The sequence below is a fragment of the Chelonia mydas genome, chromosome 3 (assembly GCF_015237465.2).
Source record: "Chelonia mydas isolate rCheMyd1 chromosome 3, rCheMyd1.pri.v2, whole genome shotgun sequence".
Classification (NCBI taxonomy): domain Eukaryota; kingdom Metazoa; phylum Chordata; order Testudines; family Cheloniidae; genus Chelonia; species Chelonia mydas.
Window position 1 is genome coordinate 117510605 of NC_057851.1, and position 26459 is coordinate 117537063.

General features: G+C 45.2%; 2 protein-coding genes across 3 annotated transcripts in view; one reads left to right on the plus strand and one right to left on the minus strand.

The window, feature by feature from the left end:
- Positions 1-5626, plus strand: part of SLC22A3 (solute carrier family 22 member 3) — a 46875-nt gene extending 41249 nt beyond the window's left edge. The window contains exons 8-11 of one of the 2 annotated variants that reach the window (XM_037895104.2): positions 786-894; positions 3036-3148; positions 4866-4965; positions 5108-5626. In XM_037895104.2, coding sequence (XP_037751032.1) covers positions 786-894; positions 3036-3148; positions 4866-4965; positions 5108-5162 — 377 coding nt within the window. In that variant the 3' untranslated portion in view covers positions 5163-5626. The other variant, XM_037895103.2, reaches the window with a different exon arrangement.
- Positions 5627-14145: 8519 nt separating this feature from the next.
- The window catches only part of PLG (plasminogen), a 68742-nt gene continuing 56428 nt past the window's right edge, over positions 14146-26459 (minus strand). The window contains exons 15-19 of the mRNA XM_043544295.1: positions 26290-26364; positions 22100-22240; positions 18897-19003; positions 17303-17448; positions 14146-14626 (exon numbers count right to left, since the gene is read on the minus strand). Of these exons, the coding sequence (XP_043400230.1) occupies positions 14465-14626; positions 17303-17448; positions 18897-19003; positions 22100-22240; positions 26290-26364 (631 nt within the window). The 3' untranslated portion in view covers positions 14146-14464. The remainder of the gene's footprint in view (positions 14627-17302; positions 17449-18896; positions 19004-22099; positions 22241-26289; positions 26365-26459) is intronic.

Genomic DNA, 26459 nt, shown 5'->3' on the forward strand with positions numbered 1-26459 from the left:
CCAATACCAGATGCCTTAGGGGAAAGTGTCAAAACTCCATGGTAGGCAGATTGGGGTCATCTGCCCCACTTCAGGTCTCATCCAGCTCCCTGTTAGAAATGGCTTAAACCCAATATCCCTTCCAAATCTGTTGTTAGCATTAACGATGATTAACAATCATAACTCTGGATAGTCTTATTAGCCATGGAAATGTTCAGTCTCTTTGTGAATGTCGGCTTCAGTGACGTCCTGTTGCAATGTTTTCCCCAGTCTAATTATGCGTTGTGTAAAAAGTATTTCCCTTGATCAGTTTTCAATTACAGCCAGAACAGCCAGAAATTGCTCACTAAATCGTAGGTTCTCATGTTCTGAGCACACCCACCAGAGTGGGCCCTGCAGGCAAGGTAGGCAGGGGAACACCTTGCTTGAGTATCCTGTTGGGGCTGTGGCATGAAAGAAGGCTCCATTGCCTGTGAGGCGGCATCAGGATTTAGGGAGCTTTGTGCATGCCCACCCAGCAGAAATTTAGGCACCTCCAGGTGTAGGCATAGGCTGAGCAGTGGCTTTGTGAAAGTCAGTGGTGCCTAAATGTTGGATTAGGTCCCTAAATCCCTTTGTGAATCTAGCCCTGATGTTTGCTTCTGCTCACTGACACCAATATAAATCAGCGGTAATGCCATTGAACTCAGCTGAGTTACACCAGTGTGAAACCCACGTAAGGGAGAGTGGAATGAGCCCCATGCTTTCCAGCTGACAGGTAAGACACATTTCATCAACCTTTCTTTTTGAATTTACCTTGTTAACAGATATCCCGTGGTTGAAAACCACAGTAGCCACCCTGGGAAGACTGGGAATCACCATGGCTTTTGAAATTGTGTATCTTGTGAACAGTGAATTGTATCCTACAACATTAAGGTAACTGTAGTTTCATGCACAGCTGAAATCCACATTAAACTTAAGGAAGTTGCCTTCGGTAGCATTAAACACATTTGAATAGTAAATGGCTTTACAGTGTAACTGTGCCAGTGTTCAGGCTTAATTTGGCCTCTCTGAAAGACATTCTTCGTATGCATTTTAAATGCAAAACTCAACTCCACCTTAAATAGGGAGGTGTGACTGGTGTCTCCATAGTTTAAGACGTTCTATTTAATTTGAAAATGCAGCGTTATAGTGTCCCATGGGAGACAAATTACAGAGGAGGCAACATAATCAAAGACCTGTAAAGGAAAGACATTACTCAGAAGAATGTATTTTCTATCCAACAAGCCAAAACCTGTGTAGCAATGCAGCTAACCCTGTCTAAATTGATACCCATTAAAGAAATAAACAAGCTAATTGTCTTAGGATTTACCTCTAGAGTGCCCCCTTTTGAGAGACCGGGCAAGGGTACCTCCCTTTGTTCCGAGTACCTTCCTTCAGCTACAGGGGTTGTTACAGAGTCAGTGTCTTTCTAGTTACAAGTAGCAAGGATTCATTCAGCACTCCCCCAACAGGAGGCCAAACGAAAAGGGCAAAATATAACAGTCCTGCAACCCCAAAGCAGTCCAGGTCCACCTGGTGTGCTTTGCAAGGCAAATAGGTCAGTATTCTTTGAGTTAGGGCTGGATTTCTCTAACCCCTTTGCAGTCCAAGGGGCCCAGGCTAAGTGTTCTGGGCTGAGAGAAAGGAAAATAATTTAGAGGTTCCTCTACTTATCCAGAGGATCTAGGCAATGGAGGATCTTCAGCAGCCTTCCTACTCAGCATTCACTATTCTGCAGATTTAAGGGGTTGGCACTCTCGCTCTGGATTTGGCTTTACTCTCTTACGGAACCTCCCTTCTTCAGGGGCAGCTTGCTCCAGGTAGGACTTGATTGTGCCCAGAGGAGCTTGTTAACCCCTCCTGGCTGGGATGGGCGCTCGCCCCACCACCATAATCAAATAAACTTTGAGTGCCCCTAAAGATAATGTAGTAGAAAATTTACCCCATAAGAAAATAGACCTGTTCAACTAACCTATTATCTGTGCATCAAACCAATTATATATAAAACATTCCTACTGTCCAGACACTTGATTTACTGGGTAACTAGATAACCTGGTAATTGTTACCCTTAGTCTTCCATTCCTCCTTCAGTTTGTTTTTTTTTTTTGTCGGTTTCTGACTCTCACTTGTGTCATGTTGAAATTAGATTGGAAGATCTTTGGTATATTGCAACAGTCTGGATAACTTTTAAAGATAAAATAAGAAAGTGAATGGCTGTGGAAACACAGATGCAATATATCTGGATTTTAGTAAAGCATTTGATAGTGTTTCACAAACTCTTTCCACATTCAATTTAACTTAGCTTGGGTGTGAGCATTTTAAGGATGGGAAAACAGGCACCGAGAACTTAAATGAAGTTGCCCCAGGTTATCCAGGAGGACGGTGACAAAGCTGATTATAGAATCCCCATCAACCAAGAGTATGTCTACATTGCAAATGGAGGGGTGACTGTAGCCTGTGTAGATACGCCTGAGCTAGCTTTAACATAGTTAGCAGAAGAAGCAATAGCAGTGAAGCAGTGGCAGCTTAAGCTTCAGCAGGGGCTGCAGAAGCCCACCAGGGACCCTGGGTACTTAGATGGGCAGCTACCCACACTAAAGTCCATGCTGTAGCTAAAGCAAAAGGATCGTACCAATAGTACTTTATTTTGGAGATTGGTTAGTTTAAAGGTCTGAATGCAGGAAGGCTTTGTGTGCCATGATTTAGGATTAGTGTTCCACAGAGGTACGGCTTCTGAAATCCCATCAGGGAAGATCACTGGGTAATTCGCAATCTGATATGCCACTGGCAGAATCTGGCCCTTAAAGTTGCTGGAATTCTTTTAAAATTTCCCGTCAGTTTCTGCTATGTTCAATATATTATTTTTCAGTAACCCTCTGTTTTCTCATGAGTTCATTGTTTAGACTCATTGCACTGGTTTGCTTATGTAAGTGTGTGTTGTATACCCTGATTATGAGATAATTTTGGGCTTAACACATGCATCTCCTAGGTTACATTGTCTTAACCCCTCTAAAATGAATATCTTTCTTTTGCAGAAACTTTGGTGTTTCCCTGTGTTCGAGTTTGTGTGACATAGGGGGTATCATAGCCCCATTTCTTCTCTTCCGATTAGCAGCCATCTGGATGGAGCTACCTCTAATCATCTTTAGTAAGAAATCATTTAAAATGCAACCTTGGATAGAGTATTTCTTTTTCAAAGAGACTGTTCCGTGCATAAGAGACATACTTTACTTACAGTACTGCAGGCTGGGAAAGTGCTGCTTTATTCAGCAACATAACAAACACAGTGGGGAAAACACCCACTAAATAAAGAGGAAATAAGGGAAGGGTGGAAGCATGGCTACCATCCACAATATTGTGAATAATCCAGTTAATCCCTTGATGACCACTTTATTACAACTTGTTTTTAATCTGTGTACTAACACAGCTTCTTTTCTTGGGAAGAGTTTTATTGCATGACCTATCTTTCCCCAAATACATCATCTCCATCCTCATTGGCCGGCACAGATGACCTAAGTGCAAAGGGGAGCTGTGTTGCATCCTTTCAATGATGGTGGTTACATCAGCTTGCGCACCACACACATGGAGCTCCAGGAGGCATTCCAGCTGAGTCCCACTGCATTTGTATCCTTCCAAAGGTCTAAGCCCCCTCTAAGGAAGACCCCTCAAAAGCCATTAAAAATGTGTTTACTGATCAAAACAGAGCACTTGCAGCAATGGGTTTCTAACATTTTCGGGATAGTTTTCATAGGCGACTACCTTTCATCAGACCAAATAAACAAAGGGCCACATTCTCTGCTGTTGGAAGTTAGTATAGCTCTATCAAAGTCAACAGAGTAGATCTGGCCAAAAAGGTGTTTTCCATGTTATCTCCCACTTAAGGTCCTGCTTTGTGGGAACATAGGAATTGCCATACTGGTTCAGAACAGTGATCCATGTAGTCCAGTATCCTGTTACCAAAAGGGGTCAGTACCAGATGCTTCAAAGTTAGGTGCAAGAAACCCCGCAGCTGGATAATCTGGTCACATGGAATTTTCCTGCTGACTTCCAGGTTGATTTACTCCCTAGTGCATGAGGATTTATAACCCTTCCAAAAAATCGTGTTTAATTTGTTCTAACTCTAGATATTCTTGTTATTCATATAAATATCTAATCTTTTTTTTCCCCGATGAGCTCTTGGTCTCAGTGGTGTCTTGTGACAATGAGTTCCACAGGCTAATTGTGTGAGCAAAGTATTTCCTTTTGTTAGGAAATCCTGAGTCTGAAGGCTAAATCATGTTTTTCTGAAGAGAAACATGATGAGGAAAGAGCAGGAGGGACAGAACATAGAAAAAGAAAGAGAGGTGGAGAAAGAGGATTTGAAATACAAAGTAAAAAAGAGAGAAGAAAAGAAATTTATTTTTCAAATTAATATTATTCCAGCCATAGCAGTATCCAGATGTTCTAGTTTACACCTTTGTATTCAGAATTTCTGCTGCACTCTGAAGACCTGATCCTCAACAACATTGTGTAACTGGGTGTAAAATTATTATCTGTATTTTCATCAGGCCTAGGAGCCCCAGTCATTGACCAGGACCCCACTGTGCTAGGTGTTGTACAAACACAGGACAAAAAAACAGTCCCTGCCCCCAAAAATTTTACAATCAGCATGGTAACATTTCACACTTACTTTCCAAAAATGTAAATGACCAAATGAGAACAAGGCAGGGGAGAAACGGGCCTTCAGCTTTTACTTAGTGTTTTGGGAGCAACTTCAGCTCTTTCTACCCTTTTCTTATTTTGTACCACAAAACTGTCCTGAGAATGAGAAAAATGGCAAACCAGTTTTGGTTCTTGTTTTTTTTTTTCTTCAATGCCTGTCGTAGGTATACTTGCAGTTATCTGTGGGATCTTAGTGCTGTTTTTACCTGAGACAAAGGGAATTTCCTTACCAGAGACAGTGGAGGATGTGGAACAGCTTTCCAGGTACTCTGTCTTTCCTTCAATATCACATTGATTTGATTTTTTGAGCAAGGGGCAGGGAATTGTACATTTGTACTGAAAATAAATTGGACTGTGCTACTGCTTAGAAATATATCTCTTTTCTTTTCTCCCTCTGTTACTTCAGTCTCCAAAGTAAAAGTGGCGGGAAAAAGAAGCAACAAGATACCTCCTATATATGATCTTTCACTAAAAGCACTGAGCGAAACGTCCCTGTTCTCACACCAGGAATTTGGTTTCCACCTGATAACTGCTTTAAAGTCCTCTGGAGAGGATGGATTGAGCTGTGTCACAAAAGACACCCCCAAGTACTTCTTTTAGGAATGAAGATGTTCTAAATAAACATTGTATTTTTATATAGCTACAGAACTAAATACATATTTTCGGAGTCCATTGTTTCCAGGAAGGGAGTGTTGTGTGGTTCTTGTTAGAGAATACCCACTTAAATCAGCTGCTTTGCCTGTCCCAGTAAGCTCTTACTTATTTGTATATGTCTGGGTCATTTGTTCATCCTTGATATTACAATAATTTGAGGAAATTGTGGTTTAAAATTGTGATGGTTTGTGTGGAGGGAAGCAGAATTAGAATAGTTTTGTGCCCTACCAAGCGATAAAGACTCTGAAAAATCAGAAAAGCAAACAAGGAATTGCTTAGGGAAAAAGGGAACTGATGACATTGAGGATGGAGAGAGTGTGAGCCTCATTTCTAATGTGTAGATGTCAAGAGGATATTCTTAATGTTTGGGATGGATTGATATTGCAGAGTTGGTGAAGGGACTATAGGATACAGTTTCTAAATTCAGCAGGCGCCACATTGTGGTTGAACAATTAATGCTCCAATCTGACCATCTCAAAAGCCTGGCATGGAGGAGCAATTATTTGTAAGATAGGGTTTCAAGAAACCATAGGGGAAATAACCGATATACAAGGTGCTTCCTTCATTACTGGAACTCGGTGAGCTATATACAGTACATCAACACTTCCTAACTCTTCCCAGTCCATTCCACCCAACTGTCATGTCTGCTTAAGGAAAACAGGAACCATGATAGCAATAAAATGCATTCATGCTTGGAACAGGCAACAGCAGGAGAGACCATGAGACGCAGAAGACAAGCAGAACTACTTTTCAATAAGAATTTCCCCTGACATGTAGTTAAATGACAATAAGACAGTTGGCAAAACTCCTTACAGACTAAAAGGAATGGAACCAAATGTGCATCTCTGTTAAAATATCTGGTTACATGGTTTGTAATGCCAAATTAGAACACATCGTATTTTGATGCTGTCCTTGAGAGACAATTGTTCTCATGCCTTCAATTCTCAATCACATATCAAGCAACAACAAAGTGCAACTGCAGGCAGTTGACCAATACAACACAAACTTCCCTCTGCCACTGAAAACATCAAGCAATTCTGCTTATAACCAATATAATTAAAATTACCCATGGCTTCTTCTGTAAACCACAGACACCACTGCAGAGCTGAGGGAGCTCTGATATTGAGGTACTTTAAGAACTGAGAAAAACATTAAATAGACAAGAAAGGTTGAAATAAGTCCACTATCCATTTAGGAGAATATCTGTTTGATCAGGTAATCTTGACATCTCTTAGTAGCATAAGAACTTATTTTTCAGGCCTTTCTAATTGTACTTTGCTCAGAGTGGCATTCTGTATCGTCCAGAATAAAATGTAGACAATGTATGTCAGTATGTAAAATAACTGAATGCCTGCATACTCCCTGTTAGGAATTTAAGGTCTTTTTAAGCTTACAATTTTATGCATGTGGATCAGAGAGATAAGGTGGGTGAGGTAATATCTTTTATTGGACCAACTTCTGTTGGTGAGAGAGACGAGCTTCTGAGCTACACAGAGCTCTACTTCAGGTCTGGGAAACTAACTTAAAGTGTTGCTGCTAAATACATCAGGCATGTATCTGTCGATGCCGTCTAACTCTTTAATATGATACTATTTTAATAGTAACCTGGGTTATATTTTCAGGTTAAGTATGTATCTTATACAGGAAAAAGGAAACTTGTGCTAATGTTCACTGATAAACAGACGGAGAAATAAAATCTCAATGCCTGTGAGAGTTCCTCCATATTAATTGTAGTACATTATACAGTCATCTGTTATAATACCCAGAAATGCCAAAATCCCTTTGATGACCTTAATTAGGTTCCATTCCCTTTGTTTTACACTGTCTTTTTGCTTATTTTACTAATATTTTGGTAGAAGGGAAGGAATGAGATGGTGGCGGTGCATTGAGGTCTAAAGTGGGGAATTCTTCTCCTCCTCCCGCAGTGGGAAATAGGGCTTATATGTATATGGACCAATAATTATGCTACTTCTGAAAATAATTCTTTTAATTGCAAAGTCACAGCTGCTTTTAAGTCTAAATTTCAATGATTTAATCATTTCTGAGCCTTATGGGAGAGTCCTACACATTTCTCTAGCAGGGATATAGTTCTCCATTAAAGTCTATAGGTGAATGTTAAAAATTCTATCAAGAGGAGATCACCCTCTGTTAAATTCAACAGGTTTCAGAGTAGCAGCCGTGTTAGTCTGTATTCACGAAAAGAAAAGGAGGACTAGTGGCACCTTAGAGACTAACCAATTTATTTGAGCATGAGCTTTCGTGAGCTACAGCTCACTTCATCGATGAAGTGAGCTGTAGCTCACGGAAGCTTATGCTCAAATAAATTGGTTAGTCTCTAAGAAGGTGCCACTAGTACTCCTTTTCTTTTCATTAAATTCAACAGGTTTTTAGAGTAATTTCTATAGATACCTATTGGATTCATCCCGATTAATCTTTACAGGACTTTTCGATGAGGAGGGAAAAAAAGGGAACATTTTATCTGTCTTCTAGGCCCTACTTCCAATGTTTGCTCCGACACTTTCGCAACATTTTTGAGCCAACAGAAGGAACAAGTGAAGACATGGTATACCCAACCATATTCCCTCCAAACTGAGCACTGGTTAAGGAATGATCCAAGAAACACATTAGGGCCTGTTTCAGAGAGGTGTTGGGTGCCCTCAATACTCATTGCAGTCAGTGAGAGGCAAGGGGCTTAAATACCCTCAGGACTGGACAGTTAGGATGTGATTTTATTTATCACAGAGTTTCTTACATATCATCTTCTAGTGCCTTTATATCAAGTGTGATCTGTTTAAAAGTCAAAGGGTGAATTTTCCAACTGTCAGTACAGCATACTCAACATGGAATACAAGGAATGTATTCTGACTGCCTCTTACACTATCACTAGGAATAAAGATTTTGTCATCAGAATTTAGCAGACAGAGCTGCTGAATAGGAGGCACAATAGAAATCAGGTCATTCGTTGATGCTTGTATTGACTCTGTGAGGGGTGGGCAGGAGCAAACATTTGGTTTTGTTAAAGTAAGCAGACTTGATTAAAAAAACCCACAGGAAGCCGATTTTCTGGATCAAAAGTCCTGAAGTGAGGGGTCTCCTGTAAAACTCACAGATGAAGAGTGTGATGACGGCAGTTTTGTGTAATGGCTAGCAGAGAGGGACGGTTATTTCAGTCAAGCCCAGTGTGATCATCATGAAGCCCATTGTGGAAATTATTTCCAGGGATATGGCTGGAAGCTGGATTTACTGACAGTAGTAGCCAGACAGTATGATGGTCTTCATATGGGCGGCACTTCAGACCTTGTCACAAGAACAATCACATTTCTGACGTGTTCTGGGAGGCAGAAATGTCTGTGGAATGAACTATGGAAGAATCAAAGTCCAAATTCATATCACAAATTAAATGTAAAAATGCGACTGTGGGAGCAGAAAGTCTTTCTGAAAAGTTTATGAGGTTTGGCAGTTTATTATGCTATGGAACAAAGAACAGGTGGCTGGTCGGCACTCACTATTATTTGTTTCTCTTTTTCCTTCCCTCTGTTGGATTTCATGAGGGAAGCTGCTGTTGTAGCACCATACGGTATTAGCTGTGGCTTAATGTGTGATGCTTTATAGACAGAACTCATTAGCATTAATCACACAAGGGTGTAAATCCTTCTCTCTCAGGAAGAGAAAATCTGCCAGTATCCCTTTGTTAAATCAAGGGTGGTCAAAAATCAGGCATTTCCCAGGCGGTCAACTAACTCATCAATACGGGGTATGGGGTATGCATCGAATTTGGATATCTCATTCAGCTGGCGAAAGTCATTACAAAACCTAGTGGTGCCATCGGGTTTGGGCACCAACACAATCGGGCTTGACCACTGACTGTGGGACTCTTCGATGACTCCCAGCTCCAACATCCTTTTTACCTCTGCCTTGATCTCCTCCCTTTTTGCTGCTCTCACCCGATAGGGCCTTAAAGTTACCTTTGCCCCAGGGTCTGTGATAATGTGGTGATATGCTTTGGTGGTCCTGCCTGGTTTGGTTGAAAACACGTCCTGGTATCGGTTGATCATCTCAGTTACCTCATTCTTCTGGTTTGGTGTCAGATCAGTGGATATCCTGATCTGCTCCTGCATATTATTTCCCTGGATCGGGGTCTCTTAGGCCACTACACACGCCTCTCGTTGGTGCCAAGGCTTTAAGAGGTTAATGTGATAAATTTGTTCTTGTTTCCAGCGTCCTGGCTGCCGCACCTTGTAGGTTACTTCCCCCATGGGTTCAACCACCTCATAGGGCCCCCTGCCATTGGGCCAAAAGCTTGCTTTCTGCCATGGGTACCAGCACCATCACCCAATCCCCTGCTTGAAACTGTCAGACTTTTGCCTGGCAATTGTAATGGGTTGGCTGGGCCTCCTGCGCCTTTTCCAAATTCTCCCGTACAATAGGGGTGATCCAGGCTATCCGTTCTCGCATCTGCAACACATGGTCAATTATATTTCTTCCCTCATTGGGTTCCTCTTCCCAGATTTCTTTTGCAATATCTAGTATGCCACAGGGGTGGCGTCCGTATAATAATTCAAAGGGGGAAAACCCAGTTGAGGCCTGAGGTACCTCCCGGATTGCAAACATAAGGTAGGGTAGTAGGGTGTCCCAATCCTTCCCGCAGTGGGAAATAGGGCTTATATGTATATGGACCAATAATTATGCTTCTTCTGCCCCATCACGACTTACCACTTTCCTTATCATTGCCTTGAGGGTTCGGTTAAACCTTTCTACCAGCCCATCGGTCTGCGGATGATAGACTGAAGTTCTCAGGGTATGTATATGGAGCAGCGTACAGAGATCCTTCATTAGCTTCGACATAAATGCGGTACCTTGGTCTGTTAATATCTCCTTTGGTAGCCCCACTTGGGCAAAGATCTCCACCAACTCTTTAGCTATCGTTTTAGAGGCCGTGTTCCACAGGGGGACAGCTTCTGGGTAGCGAGTAGCATAATCCAGAATGACAAGTATATATTGGTGGCCCCGGGCAGTCTTCTCCAGGGGTCCCACTAGATCCATGGCTATTCACTCGAAGGGGACCTCTATGATGGGAAGGGTCACTAATGGTGCCCTCAAGTGGGGACGGGGACTGTGCAGCTGACACTCCGGGCAGGACGCACAGTACCTCCACACTTTTTCATGTAGTCTGGGCCAGAAGAATCTTCGCAGGACTCGTGCCAGAGTCTTCTCTACCCCCAGATGCCCCCCAAAAGGATGACTATGGGCCAGACTTAATACAGCATTCTGGTGTTTTTGAGGTACTAGGATCTGCTGTACCTTCAGCCCCTGTACTGCTGCAACCCGCTATAAGAGACTCTTCTTCATTACGAAATAGGGTCCTGGTCCCTGGGTTTTCCCTTCCACAGGGACCCTATCTATTTTGGTTACCTCCTTCCTAACGTTGTCATACCTTGGGTCTTCAGCCTGGTCCCGTCCAAAATTTCCTCTCCCGGGGCTAATCTGCCCATGATCTAGGGGGCCAGTCTCTGTTGCCTCTACTGGTTCAGAGGCGTTAGGGTGTGGGACAGACTCGGGTGCTTCTCCCTCCTGGGTGACCTCCTTTTCAGCTGCTCGGGTCCGCCTACCTACGAGAGCGACCCTCTGGCTTTGCGCCAGTATTCAGGTTCCCAAGGCCTTAGCTGCCCTTCTTTCCCTTTTCGTCTTTGTATGCTGTCTGGGAGCAGAGAACAAATCTGGGGATATTTCAGAGAAGGTTGGAGGTTGACAGTCTACTGTGGATGCCTCACTACTTTCAGGACTTCCCCCTTTCTCCAATTCCCCTACCGGGAGTAAGTCTCCAAACCCTCCCTATGAGCACCGGGTACGGGAGTTTAGGGACTACACCTGCTGCTACCTCAGTAGTGTTCCCCTGAATCTCGATTTTTACTGGGATGGTGGGGTAATAACCAACTGTCCCATGGACGCATGTTATCCCCATATGCTTAGCCCACAGCAGCTGACTACGCTTCATGAGCTTCCCCGAGACAAGCGTGATAGCACTCCCCGAATCAACCAGTGCTGTGGTCTCTACCCCATTTAGCGTCACTGGTCTAGTGAACATATGTGGGGCTAGTGAGACCCCCACAAGGTGGATTAGGGAGCATGGGTCTGCCCAGTTCCCCAGGTTACACTGCATAGGCTCCTCGGTATTGGGACACTGTGCAGCTATGTGTCCCCACTCCCCGCAGGCATAACATCTCTATGGAGCCCTAGGCATTCCCCGGTCTCTTGGTTTGGGTAGTCTAACATCACGATCCACTTTCCCCTCAGTGCTCCGACTCTTTGTGGCTTCTGGTGGGCCTTTAGCCCCTCTCTTTTTCCACCTGGGTTCTCCTGGTGGCCCAGTCCCCCAAGCTCTAGGGCTTGGTGCTGCTAGTTTAATCTGGGGTGCTTCTTCCTTAACTGGTCGGGTCAGCTCCCTCGCCGTCCTTCGCCTTTCTACCAGCGCGACAACCTCGTCATAGGTGGAGGGTTCATTCTGGCTTACCCAGTCGGCGAAGGTCTAGTGGTAGTCCTCTCATGTACCAGTCGATGACCAGAACCTCTAGTATCTCCTCCGGACTCCAGGACTCAGTTCGTAACCACTTTCGTGCGAGATGGATGAGGTCATATAATTGGGACTGCAAGGTTTTGTTTTCCTGGTACCTCCACTCATGATATCGCTGGGCCCGCACTGCGGTCGTTACCCCAGATCTGGCCAGGATCTCTGCTTTCAGCTGGGGGTAGTCTGCCGCAGCCTCTTCAGGCAAATCATAGTAGGCCTTCTGGGCCTCCCCACGTGGGAATGGAGCAAGGATGCCAGACCACTGTTCTCAGGGCCAAGCCTCCCACAGGGCTGTCCTCTCAAAGGCCAGGAGGTATGCCTCTACATCATCCTCCTGCATCATTTTCTGCAGCCAATTGCTGGCCCGCATGATCTGCCTCCCATCATGGCCGCGGTTCAGCTCTGTAAGGGCCTTTACCTGGTTTACCAGTTCCTGCAACATAGCCCGGTCTTGAGAAGCCTGGTCCATCAGCAGGCGATTAGTCCCTTGCTGCAGCTGCACTGCCTCCTGTTGGGCGGCTGCCTGGACACGAGTAGCCTCCTGCTGGGCAGCCGTGGCTTGTATCAGTGCCCGTACTACCTCCTCCATTGTGGTGAAAAAAAAAATAGACCCTCTTCCCTTTTTTTTTCTTCCAAACACCCTCCGTCTTCCGCCGCGCTGTGGGCACCAGATCCCACTCTGACACCAGTTGTGACAAAGTTCCTGCTCTACCTTGGTGGGTCTTGTGCTTATTGGTGGATTTGCTTGCCTTGGAGCTTCACGGTAGCCCTCAGCTTGGCCGTTTTTCTGAATTCACAGTCCAGGTTGACTCCTCCTGTGTCTGACCAGGAGTTGGGAGGATTTGGGGGGAACCCGGGCTCGCTCTCTACTCCAGGTTCCAGCCCAGGGCCCTGTGGAATGCAGCTGTCCAGAGTGCCTCCTGGAACAGCTGTGCAACAGCTACAACTCCCTCGGCTACTTCCCCATGGCCTCCTCCCAACACCTTCTTTATCCTCACCATAGGATCTTCCTCCTGGTGTCTGATAATGCTTGTACACCTCAGTCCTCCAACAGTCCGCGTTCTCACTCTCAGCTCCTAGTGCCTCTTGCTCCCAGCTCCTCACAAGCACACCACAAACTGAAGTGAGCTCCTTTTTAAAACCCAGGTGCCCTGATTAGCCTGGCTTAATTGATTCTAGCGGCTTCTTGATCGGCTGCAGGTGTTCTAATCAGCCTGTCTTAACTGTCTCCAGAAGGTTCCTGATTGTTCTGGAACCTTCCCTGTTACCTTACCCAGGGAAAAGGGACCTACTAAGCCTGGGGCTAATATATCTGCCTTCTATTACTCTCCTGTAGCCATCTGGCCCGACCCTGTCACAACAACTAAAGCTTGTATAGTGAGGCAAGACTGGTAATGAGGCCATTTTATTATGTGCCGTTATGGGCCGTCATTCACTGCTGTAAAGACTTGCCTCACTGGCTGCTTCTGTCTTCACCGCGGACTAGTTGGAGGGGAGGGTCTATTTACTAGTCAGCATTCATACCTTTGTGCTGATACAGGCGTGTCCGTAACAATGAAAACTGCATTTACAAAAAATGAATTTCTCCTCTCTCCCACCAGATGTACAGAACACCCCAGGAAAATGCTGCATAAGCTGCCATGCACCCAGGGCATATGAAATACAAGGGGGTCTCCTCTGTCTTCCCTACCACCTGGCTGCTATGAGGGTAGCTAGTCTCCCCTTTCTCTTGACCCTCCCCTAGGAGGGATGAATTTTCCCCGTTTTCCGGCTCACAGATAGTGTATGGTGAGGATATTTCTCCTTCTCCCTGTTCCACCCTTCTGGCTTTTGGTGAGAGTGAACGAGAATTCCAGTGGCTTTTTTCTTTCTTCCCCTCCGTGTGTAGGGTGTGGAGGAGAGCAAAGCCCACCTAGCACCAGGGAGTTTGCTGAGAACTCCCCCTGCTTTCTCACATGTATAGGGCAGAGGGTAGGGAGCATCAGGCAGTGAATGTATCATACTCTTAAACTCTATTAGAGCCACTTGCTGTCGCCCTGAAGAACCACGTGCAGTCCAAGATCCATAGATAGAGGACCACTGCTTTACACCACTCAGTTGGGTGCAATTAGTGTCCTGTTAGAGACTAGGAAAAGTACATTTGAACTGCGGTAACTAGTGATGATAGGGTAGTTCTATTAATAACCTGAGAGCACAAAAAACAAATAGTTTGCAAAGTTTTTACTTTCCCTTCTATTTTATTGCTCTGGTACTATATCAAGGATTAAAGTATTTGGGTCCAGTTATGGAAAAGAGAGAATAGGATATTTTTCAACAAGTACCTCACAAACGTGTATTCATTGTAGAATATAAAACACACCAAAGGAGGCTAACAGTCAGTTTGGTTTCTTGGCAATGACTGTTAATTTATAGTAACTTACAATAGATGACAATATTTATTTCAGATTCTTGTAAATAATTTTGATTTCAACACTGTATTTGGAATCCCACATCTCTGCTTTGTGTGTTGCCTTCCAGGAGGGGTCAGTGAATCCCCAAGACTCAGCTGGTACTCATTACCCTCTCAATCCAACTAACAAACCTAGAAACTCGAGCATAAACACCAGGCTTCATGGGCTCAGCACAGCCCAGACCCCAAGAGGTGACGCCATGAACAAAGAATTTTTCTTGCTCAACACATATTAGGGGTCCTCCACTGTCACCCTACAAAGAAGAAGAAAGAGGGTTGCTACCTTATTGAAAGCACACTATGCAAACAGTAACATGCAGGTCGGAGGCACAGAAGTGGAAATATCTTCACAGGCCAAGTATGTGGTCATAAGAAAACACCTCAACTGGGACCAGGGAGGAGCTATGCTTTCCCTGCCTGCGTGTTGGTTGACTTTTTTTGTAGTGGTGCCAATTAAGGGAACTGGTGTGTGTGCATGAATGTTCCCTCTCTAGCCCTAAGGTTTTTGGTCAAAGTTCCATACGCCGTGAAGACCATTACCTTGACACTTTTAAGCAGCAGTCTTATAGTAAATCATGGCTGTTGCATCGCTCCAGTTGAGCGGGTGCAATGCGACTGAAATTTAGCCCAGCCACCCCTCCATCTGGTGCATAGGGAGTCTGTTCCTGTACAGTGGAGTGCAGAGGAGTCCACTGAGAACTCGACTCCTGGCAGCACCAGCTCATGTAAGAGAGGGGAGACGAGTGGTACAAGTAGAATTCATTTCTTATTGGTACGCTGCACCAGCTAAAGTGTGTGGGGGGCATGTGACCTCCCCACATGACCTCCCATGTGACTCCTCAAATGACCCTACGCTGCCCCTAGCCCGGGCCCCATGCTCTCCCCCCTCCTCCCATGATCCATCCCACATTACCTGAGGTGGGGGGGCTCTGTTCTCCTCCTGCTGTGCTGGAGACTTCTCAACCATGGGGATCTCCGGAACCGCAGCAGTGAAAGAAGCAGAATGTGGGGCTGCCCAGCGGCCCCACGCCAGAAGCTCCTCTGGCACGGCTGTACCACCCCGAGCCCTGCCCCCAGCCCTTCCACGCAGCTGCATCTCCTGAGTCCTGCCCGGGGTCTGTATAGCAGCCTCGCTGGAGGACAGGGCTGGGGGCATGAGGCTAAGGGCAGTAGAGCCGCACCGGAGGAGCTGTCAGCGTGGGGTTCTGCTCCTTTCGCCGCTGCGGTTCCTGGGAGAGTCCTGAACCGCAGGGATCTCCTGGGAACCACAGCAGCGAAAAGAGCAGAACGTGGGGCGGCCCCACACCGGTAACTCCTCCGGTGCGGCTGTCCTCCGGCGGGGCCGCTGTACAGACCCCAGCCAGGAGATGCAGGCACACAGCTGCATGGAAGGGCTGGGGGCGGTACAGCTGTTCTGGAGGATCTGCCAGTGTAGGGCCGCCCCTCATTCTGCTCTTCCTGTGTCTTTCCAGTACAGCCTACTGGCTATAAATAGCTTACTGGTACAGCATACCGGACCATGCCGCCCTACTTGCTCCACTGGGGGAGACTCCCCAGCCGAGGGAGACCTGGGGTCGCTGCCAGGGAGAGGAATGAGCAGGCACCAGAACAGGGTCCCTGCGGGGTGTGAGCAGGGCCTGGAATTCAACCCCCTTCCCCCCCGCCAAATATCTGAATTGGCAATATTGTTTTTTTGTAAAGCTGCATTTTATCCACAGTACTAGAGACAGCCAGGCATGAAACATATTTGTAGAATCAGAGAATGATGTCAAGGGGCATTTGACTGCACAGTTAACCCTGTTCTTCCTCCCTTGAGTTCTGCTCTCTCCCACCCCCACTTCCTTCCTTCAGAACATCCCATCAGTTCTCCTACTCCTCTCCCGCTGAAGTCTTGGCTCTTCAAGCGGGATGGAACTATTACTGCTGCTACCCATGCCTGTGGGAGAGCTGACTCCTCTGCCTTCTTACTCCCAATTCCTCCTACCCAGTGAGACCACACACCAAGTGGGAGTTGGGGGAGAAACAGAGGGCAGTGAGCGTAGTAAATAAGCTGGTCAGGGAAGAGAAAGGAACCTCTTACTAACGCAAAGAGAGCATCTCCTCTGAGTGAGTGGGGGGGAATCAAAGGGTTTTAAAAAAAACCAGCTGACTGGAAAAACAGGAGGCAGCACTGGAAAGCTAGGGAGAAAGAGAAGAGATCTGAGCTCCTGTCCAAATTCTAGACCTACAGTAGCTTCTTCACACCCTATGTCCCACCTGGTCAGAAATTTGCTACCTGTAAATATCAGAACCCTGATTCAACCACATATGCCCATTGGGTGACAGGCACATCATGGAGATTTCTGCACACTCAGGAAATACCATTAACACTGCTGGTGCAGAAGGCCTGCTCAGGCAGGTTCATATTTACTTTCACTCTTCTTTTGTCAAGGAGTCCCAGCTTTTCAATGCGGAAAGCTCCCAGCTTGATCCCCTTAGTCAGTTAGATTAAGGAGCATTTCTAAAGTCCTTTCACATATTCAAGGAAATCAGAAAACTGGAAACACTTCAGTCCTAATCCTTTGGACTAAAAAAAAAAAAAAAGCCTTTCTACACTTATGAACATTCATCATGAACATGCCTTCCCTAACAAAGGAAGGGTCTAAGGAATCCAACATGGAGTATCGTTCACACAGGGTCAACTGTAGATTTTCACACCCACTCACTGCTTGGGATGAGGGGGTATGAATTATCTCCAGCTCTGGTTGTACCAATGGAAGAAGGAGTGAGGGAGAACTAGCTTCTGTATGTATTTTCAGCTCTTCACTTCAAGAGGGTATTGAGCCATGAGTTGCTGAGGCTAATACTGTGCTCCTAAAGTACAGAGCCCCAAGTGTCATTTTTCCTGCTTATGCTTAAAGCCAGTTTTGATGTCCCCATTCTTTTCTTACCTGGCAGCTGTCCGTACCACCATCAATATTCCCAGCACAGATCTCAGTGTTTTTAACTCTTCCATTCAGAAATTCAGGGCGATTGCACACTTTATTCTCAATCACAGGGAAGCCAGTTTCTTTAAGTTTACCTTCTCCACCAGTACCTTTGTGAGTAAACAACAAAACAAGTATAAATTACACAGATAAATTAACTCCATAGCAGAGGCAGTATGGTCCAATGGATAGGGTGTTGGCCTGGGAATCAGGAAACCTGGCTTCTGTTCCTGGCTCTGCCACTGACTCACTGTGGGCCTGATCCAAAGCCCGTTGAAGTCAATGGGAGTCTTTGTCCAAATCACTTAACTTCTCTGAGCCTCATTTTCCCCATCTATAAAATGGAGATAATACTGATTATTTTCCTTTGTAAAGTGCTTTGAAATAAATAAATAAAAAGCAGCAGACAAGGGCTTAGTATTGATAGGCTCTCATTAGGATAGCAGCACGGCTGATTCAGCAAAAAAGATGAAGGAATTAGCTTGGATTTATTTTAAATCTAACTCAAGAATGTTAAATCTCAGGGTGGGAAAAGCTGCAAAGTTCAAAACATCTGGAAGCCAGTGTGGTGATGGGATATGACATTTCAAACATGCAACTACCCACCTGCAAGATGCCACAGAATCCCCTGAGGCCAAAGAAACCCACAGTTGAGAGCAGGAATCTGACAGACAGTTTACTTGAAACATCATAAAGACATAGGTCCCAACCATTGTGGAGACTGGGAATGCTGAGTACAGACACGCCTCTCATCTTGAAGAAGATGGGTTTTTAAGAGGAGGGTCTTAAAGTGAGAGTAGTGGCCTGGCAAACAGGTATGTGAAGGACATTTCTTATGTAGGGGCCAAGATGGAAAAATGTGCACAGATGGGAGCAGGAATCAAATGGGGTATTATCATTATTATGAACCGTGTGTACTAGCTAAGGACCAACCAAGAATAGGCCCCAGTGTGCTAGGCAATGTAAACACACAAAGTAGCTGACAGTCCCCAAACAGCTCGCGGCCTAAGCAGACAGGACAGACACAGGATGAGGGAATGGCATCACTGGTGTAACTGAGGGGATAAAGGGGTTGGAATAGGAGACAACGTTCTAGTCAGGCAGGGCAATGTGGCAGATTTTGAAAATGAGGACAAGAAGTCTCCTTCTGAGTACGGATTGGAGTCTTTGTGAGAAAGTCATTCAAGAGAATAAACTAAGTCAACATCATGCAGTTTAGAGCAGAGGCAAGGCTAGAAAAATATCCCTGCTGATTGTGCAGAAACCCAAGCTGGGGCAACAGACAGGAGAATAAAGAGGGAATGGGTTGACATTGTTAGGGCTGATTCTCCTCTCGCTTTATACTGCTTTTATAAAGGTGTAACTCCATTGATTTCAGTGGTGCATTCCTGAATGATGAGAATCAAACTCAGAGAGAGGGAGGCGGAAAGAATGACATTGCTCAATGATATTTGCTATATGGTAAATACTGATGTATATTGATTTGTTTTTTCGAGCACAGAAGGTGCATACATTTGGGGTTTGCACTGATCTTTCAACTGCACTGAATGTGCCTCACCTTCTGTTTCTCCCCAGCCAGTCACATAGCACTCTGCTCTGTTTCCTAACATCACGTTTTCTGAAGGCAAACAAGCTGGGATCACTTCATTGTTGATTACTGCAGGACTGAAACAAAACAAAATGAAAACCAAATCCACAGAGGCATAGCTTTAGCTTGTTTGTCCCTGACGCCAGTTACATTCTGAGGCTCTGGAGGGAGACTTGGTGCACAACGGGGTTGATTTTCAGAGGTGCTGAGCACCAATCCCCAAATGAAGTCAAGAAGAGCTGTTGGTGCTCAACACCTATGTATAGCCCTGCAAGTCTTGAGGTAGAACTTTTTTTTTTAAGTGAGGTGTTCTCTCAGGCCCAAAACAGCTTTCTTCTTAGGACCCTCCCACAGTGTGGTGCATGTATGGGCAAGGGGAGAAGTGACGAGCAGCTGGAGAGACGTGGCAGATCCTTCTGGAGGGGAAGAAATAAAATTAAAATAAATCAGAGAATTTGCCAAGCCACAGCGTGACAGATTGGATTTCAGAGGTGCCTGCTTGGATGTCTAAGCAGGACCCTGGTCAGGGCTTCAGGCAAATGCAAATATACACAGGCATTTTCAGTGTACCACAAGAGATGCCTGACTATTATTGTACTGGGGCCCAAATGCTCAGCCCATCATTAAATACTCAGATGGGCTGGGCCCTGGGTAGTTCCACCAGAGGAAGAAATCCTCCCACCCAGACCAAGGAGAAGCTATGGAGACACCCCATGGCCGTTACTGCAGCCCTATCTCATCTCCTCCTCAAGATGGGAGATGATGATAGGAGCCACAAGGCAGAAGATGCTCCAGCCATACCCCTATTGCTGTTCCACTTCCACCCACCCCTCCTCAGTGGTGCTGCCACTTAGCAGAATTCCAGCCTGTCGGGAGTCAGGAAGGCACCCTCTTTTACAATCCTCCCAAATTTGTCCACCCCCCCCTTCCCAAAACTGTGCAACAGAACCACACTGGTTCTGTTGGCAGGGGGCCCTCCACATGCTTAGATGACAGAGCAGGGTCTATCTTTACATGCCTAGACATAACCATCTTGAGTCTTAACTGCCCATCTGCTAGCAATGCAACTGGACTGCTTGGGATTCAACCAAGATTCAGGTGCTGGATGCCTGGGGATCTGATTCTTTCCTTGCACCTTGTGCAATCATTTACACCTGTGTAACATGGGCATAACACCCGTCTCTTTCATCTTGGAGAGAATATCTTCTGCAGCAGAAAACAAGAAATTCATTTCTTTTTCAGGATCCGCAAAATCTAGCAGGAGTCAGGTCATTTTCCATACATTGACAAAGAGCCGGGTTTAAATCATAGAATCATAGAATATCAGGGTTGGAAGGGACGTCAGGAGATCATCTAGTCCAACCCCCTGCTCAAAGCAGGACCAATCCCCTGCAGACTACTTGGCTCTGGTAAGGATAAAGGAGTTTGAGGCGCAAGTGGTCTTCTCATCCATCCTCCCCGTGGAAGGAAAAGGCCTGGGTAGACACCACCAAATCGTGGAAGTCAACGAATGGCTACACAGGTGGTGTCGGAGAGAAGGCTTTGGATTCTTTGACCATGGGATGGTGTTCCAAGAAGGAGGAGTGCTAGGCAGAGACGGGCTCCACCTAACGAAGAGAGGGAAGAGCATCTTCGCAAGCAGGCTGGCTAACCTAGTGAGGAGGGCTTTAAACTAGGTTCACCGGGGGAAGGAGACCAAAGCCCTGAGGTAAGTGGGGAAGTGGGATACCGGGAGGAAGCACGAGCAGGAGCGCGTAAGAGGGTAGGGCTCCTGCCTCATACTGAGAAAGAGGGACGATCAGCGAGTTATCTCAAGTGCCTATACACAAATGCAAGAAGCCTGGGAAACAAGCAGGGAGAACTGGAAGTCCTGGCACAGTCAAGGAATTATGATGTGATTGGAATAACAGAGACTTGGTGGGATAACTCACATGACTGGAGTACTGTCAGGGATGGATATAAACTGTTCAGGAAGGACAGGCAGGGCAGAAAAGGTGGGGGAGTTGCACTGTAGGTACGGAGCAGTATGACTGCTCAGAGCTCAAGTATGAAACTGCAGAAAAACCTGAGTGTCTCTGGATTAAGTTTAGAAGTGTGAGCAACAAGGGTGATGTCGTGGTGGGAGTCTGCTATAGACCACCGGACCAGGGGGATGAGGTGGACGAGGCTTTCTTCCGGCAACTCACAGAAGTTACTAAATAGGATTGCTTTAGGATCCATATGAAACTCTTCTGACTAACTCAGGTGCCCTGCTTAGACTTCAAATTGTGGCTTGCATAGGTTGAAAATGGAACAGAGATATTTCAAGATCAGACATACTGCCGACTTCTCTCCAAATTTTGACTCCTGATTTTAGAAATTCTAAGAAAATCTCTATTAGGCACTCCCTGTTAAAAACATTATTAAACTTCTTGGGATCCTTTTGGAATGTGTTTGACATGTAAGTGTAATTTTGATTTATTTAATACAGGAATGCAACCTGGAAAATTCTGCCTGCCATATTCCTTTAAAATCTCTTTAGTCAAACCATGTAATTTAACTATGTTTCATCTTGAGAAAAGAAGCTTGATGGGGGACCTATATCAGTCTTCAAATATGTTAAAGGCTGTTATAAAGAGGACAGTGATCAATTGTTCTCCATGTTCATGGAAGATAGGACAAGAAGTGTAATGGGCTTAATCTGCAGCAAGGGCGATTTAGGTAAGATATTAAGAAAAACTTTCTAACTACAATGGTAGTTAAGCTCTGGGATGGGCTTCCAAGGGATGCTGTGGAAATCCCATCTTTGGAGATTTTTAAGAACACATTAGACAAACACCTGTCAGGATGGTCTAGGTTTACTTGGTCCTGCCTCAGCGCAGGAGGCTGGACTACATGATGTCTCCAGGTCTCTTCCGGTCCAACATTTCTATGATGGAAACTGATCTGTTCTGTAGTATTTTCAATAATCTTCTCTGTCATTAACATGTATTCTGCATAGATGTAAACACATTTTTGAAGCCTGTAATAAATGCTTAGAAATGACTTTATACACTTTGTGGTATGGGTAGCTGCCCACTGTCCACTAACTAGTCACTTCCATACCACGTATTTGTCAGATCTAAATCCTGACAAGGACACTCATGACTTCAGCCTAAAGGGCTTTAGGGGGAAAGCTTTGGCTGAAACGATACCTGCGCATCTTCAGCAAGGCAATGTCTGCCCTACCAGGTTCCTTGACTATTTTCTCAACCTCTCGGATTTGCACAGACGACTCCTCCGCCTTTTCAGTGTGTAGTCCAAGGAAGATCCTATATGCAGATGGCCTGGATGACCTGGAAGAGGTGATTGCACATGGTGAGGTTCTATACAGATAATCAGGGCTTGCACCCCTGCTGAGTGGGGAGCAAGTCCTGAAGAACCGTAGTTGATAGGGAGCTGGGACATACTGATGATTTTTGCAAAAATCTAAGCATTAGGGTTTTTTTTAATGTTTAGCTCTTCTAGTTATGAAGAAATCCACAGTCTATAAAGTGATGTCATGTTTTCTTCCTGAATCTGCAGATATACTGCTCCAGTGGCTCTGCTGCTGCTTTCCCAAGTAGCAACAGTGGACATGTGATCAATGTCACAGCTGCTACTCAAAATCCTATGAAGGAAGGTGCATAGGAGGTACAGTGTCAATTACAATGTTTGACCAAGATACAAGCAGCAACAGAAGCAGGTAGTGGAGCTATTTACTGGGGAGGAAGACCTGAAACAAGGTGTAGACGTATACTCTCCCCCTCTGCCCCAGCAACCAAAAGACTGGGAAAAGGGTAGAAGAGTGTTGACACAAACCCACCCCATGCAGCAGCAGCTGGTCGGGGGATAGATAGAGTGGTGGAGATCCCATCTGGCTTTCCCACAGAAAAGTGGGGGAGGGCAGAATGGTGCCGTGGTTAGACTGAGGTGCTAGGAAGGGGATGGGGGTAGAGGGAGGAGGAATCATAGAATATCGGGGTTGGAAGGGACCTCAGGAGGTCATCTAGTCCAACCCCCCTGCTCAAAGCAGGACCAATCCCCAATTTTTGCCCCAGATCCCTAAATGGCCCCCTCAAGGATTGAACTCACAACCCTGGGTTTAGCAGGCCAATGCTCAAACCACTGAGCTATCCCTCCCCCCTAAACTCTGGGAAGATGTCTTTTGCTCTATTAGCAAGCAGAGGAAGGTAGGCATGGGAGGGGTGGATAGGTGCACAGATTACTACAGTGGTGAGTGTGGTGTTCAAGAGCCTACATAAAGAAGGGAGCATCACTTTTATCAGGCACTGACCTACCAGGCACGGATATGAAGGAGAGACTCCTTCAGTAAGTTCAGGAGAAAGCACCCTGGTATTAATGACAGCATCCTTCCTTTTAGCTGAAGCTAGCATGGTGGGAGTTGGAGGGGGTAGGCTTCTCATCAGGGTTTTTTCACTGTTATTCCCATTAAATCTTTCATATTGAGGTAAAGCTAGTGGTAGGTATAGTTCTCTAGCTAGTAGAAAATTTGCCACGCTCCACATCCCAGAATATTAAAGGAACTGCCACATGAAATTGCAAGCCCAACAGCAAGGATTTTTAATGTATCTGTGAACTCAGGGGCCACACTCTATGACTGGAGAGTTGCTAATATACTTCCTATTTTTAAGAAAGGGAAAAAAGTGATCCAGGAAACCACAGGCTCGTTGGTTTGACCTCAATTGTATGCAAGGTCTTGGAACAAATGTTGAAAGAGAAAATAGTTAAGGACATAGAGGTAAAGGGTAATTGGGATAAAGTATAACATGGTTTTACAAAAGGTAGATCTCATTCTTTGAGAAGATAACTGATTTTTTTAAACAAAGGAAAAGCCCTAGATCTAATCTACCTGGATTTCAGTAAGGCATTTGATACACTTCCACATGGGAAATTATTAGTTAAACTGGGGAAGATGGAGATTAATATGAGAATTGAAAGGTAGTTGAGGAGCTGGCAAAAGGGGAGACTACAATGGGTCATACTGAAAGGTGAACTGTCAGGCTGGAGGGAGGTTACTAGTGGAGTTCTTCAGGGATCAGTCTTGGGACCAACCATATTTAACATTTTCATCCATTACCTTGGCACAAAAAGTGGGGATGTGCTAATAAAATTTGCACATGACACAAAGTTGAGAGGTACTGCTAATACAGAGGAGGACCGGAATATCATACAAGAAGATCTGGGGGACCTTATAAACTGGAGTAATATAAATGGGATTAAATTTAACAGTGCAAAGTGCAAGGTCATGCATTTAGGGACTAACAACAAGAATTTTTGCTATAAGCTGGGGACTTATCAGTTGGAAGCAATGGAGGAGGAGAAAGACCTGGGTTTATTTGTCAATTACAGGATGACTATGAGCCGCCAATGTGATGTGACTGTGAAAAGGCTAATGCAATCCTAGGGTGCATCAGGCGAGGTATTTCCAGTAAAGATAGGGAAGTGCTATTAACATTATACAATACACTGGTGGGACTCCATCTGTAATACTGTGTTCAGTTCTGGTCTCCCATGGTTAAGAAAGATGAATTCAAACTGGAACACTGAAGAGAAGGGCTACTAGGATGATCAGAGGAATGGAAACCCTTCCTTACAAAAGGAGACTCAAGGAGTATGGCTTGCTTAGCCTAACCAAACAAAGGCTGCGGGAGATATGATTGCTCTCTATCAATACATTAGAGGGACAAACACCAGAGAGGGGGAGGAATTATTTAAGTTAAGGGCTAGTGTTGACACAAGAACAAATGGATATAAAGTGGCCATCAACAAGTTTAGGTTTGAAATCAGAAGGCTTCTAAGCATCAGAGGAATGAAGGTCTGGAACAGCCTTCCAAGGTAAGCAATGGGGGTGCAAAACCTAACCGGCTTCAAGGCTCAGCTTGAAAAGTTTATGGAGGGGATGTATGATGAGACTGCCTACAATGGCATGTGGCCCATCTGTGACTGCTATTAGCAAAAATCCCCAATGGCCAGAGCTGGGGCACTAGATGGGGAGGGCTCTGAGTTATTATTGAGAAAGCTTTCCCAGGAGTTTGGCCAGTGGGTTTTGCTGGCATGCTCAGGGTTCAACTGATCGCTATATTTTGGGTTGGGAAGGAATTTTCCCACAAGTCAGATTGACAGAGACTCTGGAAGGGGGGTTTCGCCTTCCTCTGTACCATGGGGCACAGGCCACTTGCTGGTTTAAACTTGAGTAAATGGGGGATTCTCTGTAACTTGAAGTCTTTAAACCATGATTTGAGGATTTCAGTAACTCAGCCAGAGGTTAGGGGTCTATTACAGGAGAAGGTGGGTGAGGTTCTGTGGCCTGTAATGTGCAGGAGGTTAGATTAGATGATCACAATGATCCCTTCTGGTCTTTAAGTCTATGGGTCTATGTAATCATATTTTTGGCCATCTCTTTGTATCAGAATCTGAAAAACAAAGCATGTTCTGGTCTCAGCTGGAATTTTACATCTATAAATGTCATCTACGTCAGTGCTTCTCAAGCTATCTGATGTGGGGGACCGGCATTTTCTTCTTCCAATGTGCGCGCAGACCGGCAGCTGATGGCTAGCCGGACCCGCACCGGTCCGCGGACCACCACTTTGAGTAGCACTGATCTACGTCACAGTTTGAATACAACAATAAAACTGCAAATGCTGTAATTCTTATAGCTACAGCAACCATGAAGTCAGATGACTAGATACTCTGTTTTGGATGCAGAGTTTTGCTTATTAAGGTCTCGCCAAGCATCCCACTAACATTTATTATGACATGAAGCTTTCTTTTCAGCCATCAGTGTGTCAGGTTCATATAGCTGGGTGACTCCTCAAGATGGTAAGTTGCTCTCTTGAGATATCTGAGCATCTCTCTTGCTTATTACACAAGCACAAAATCAGGGCCTGACTGTGCTGCCCTTACAGATATGAACAGGTTCATTATTCAGTAAGGATCCTCACTGTTACCCTATCTCTTTCTCTCTGCTCTAACTTGAATGAACTGAGCTTGGGGATGAGAAGTAACAGAGTAGTTAACCACTCTAAGAGCCATCATGTAGGTGAAACATTGGCTGGTTAAGAGTATAAGAACATAAGAATGGCCCTACTGATCAGACCAAAGGTCCATCTAACCCATATCCTGTCTTCCGATGGTGGCCAATGCCAGGTGCCCCAGAGGGAATGAACAGAACAGGTAATCATCAAGTGATCCATCTCCTGTCGCTCATTCCCAGCTTCTGGCAAAAACCAGCTTCTGGTTCAGACAGATCAAAGAAACACTTTGCCAAGCACACTTTTTTCCCTCTTTGATATGCCGCTCCAGTTGTAGGAAATATCTGCAGCAGGCTACAATAGACACTTACCTGTCTAAGCAGTGTTTGGCGGTAAGAACCCACTGTGGGGCTATCAGAGTGCCACCACAAAAGTGCATGTTGAAACTGGAATAGAGAGGAAAGGCATGAGATTAGTTTGAGAATGTGAAGTTAATTCTCCACTATCACAGCAATGCACAGTGAGGACTACTAGTCAACTA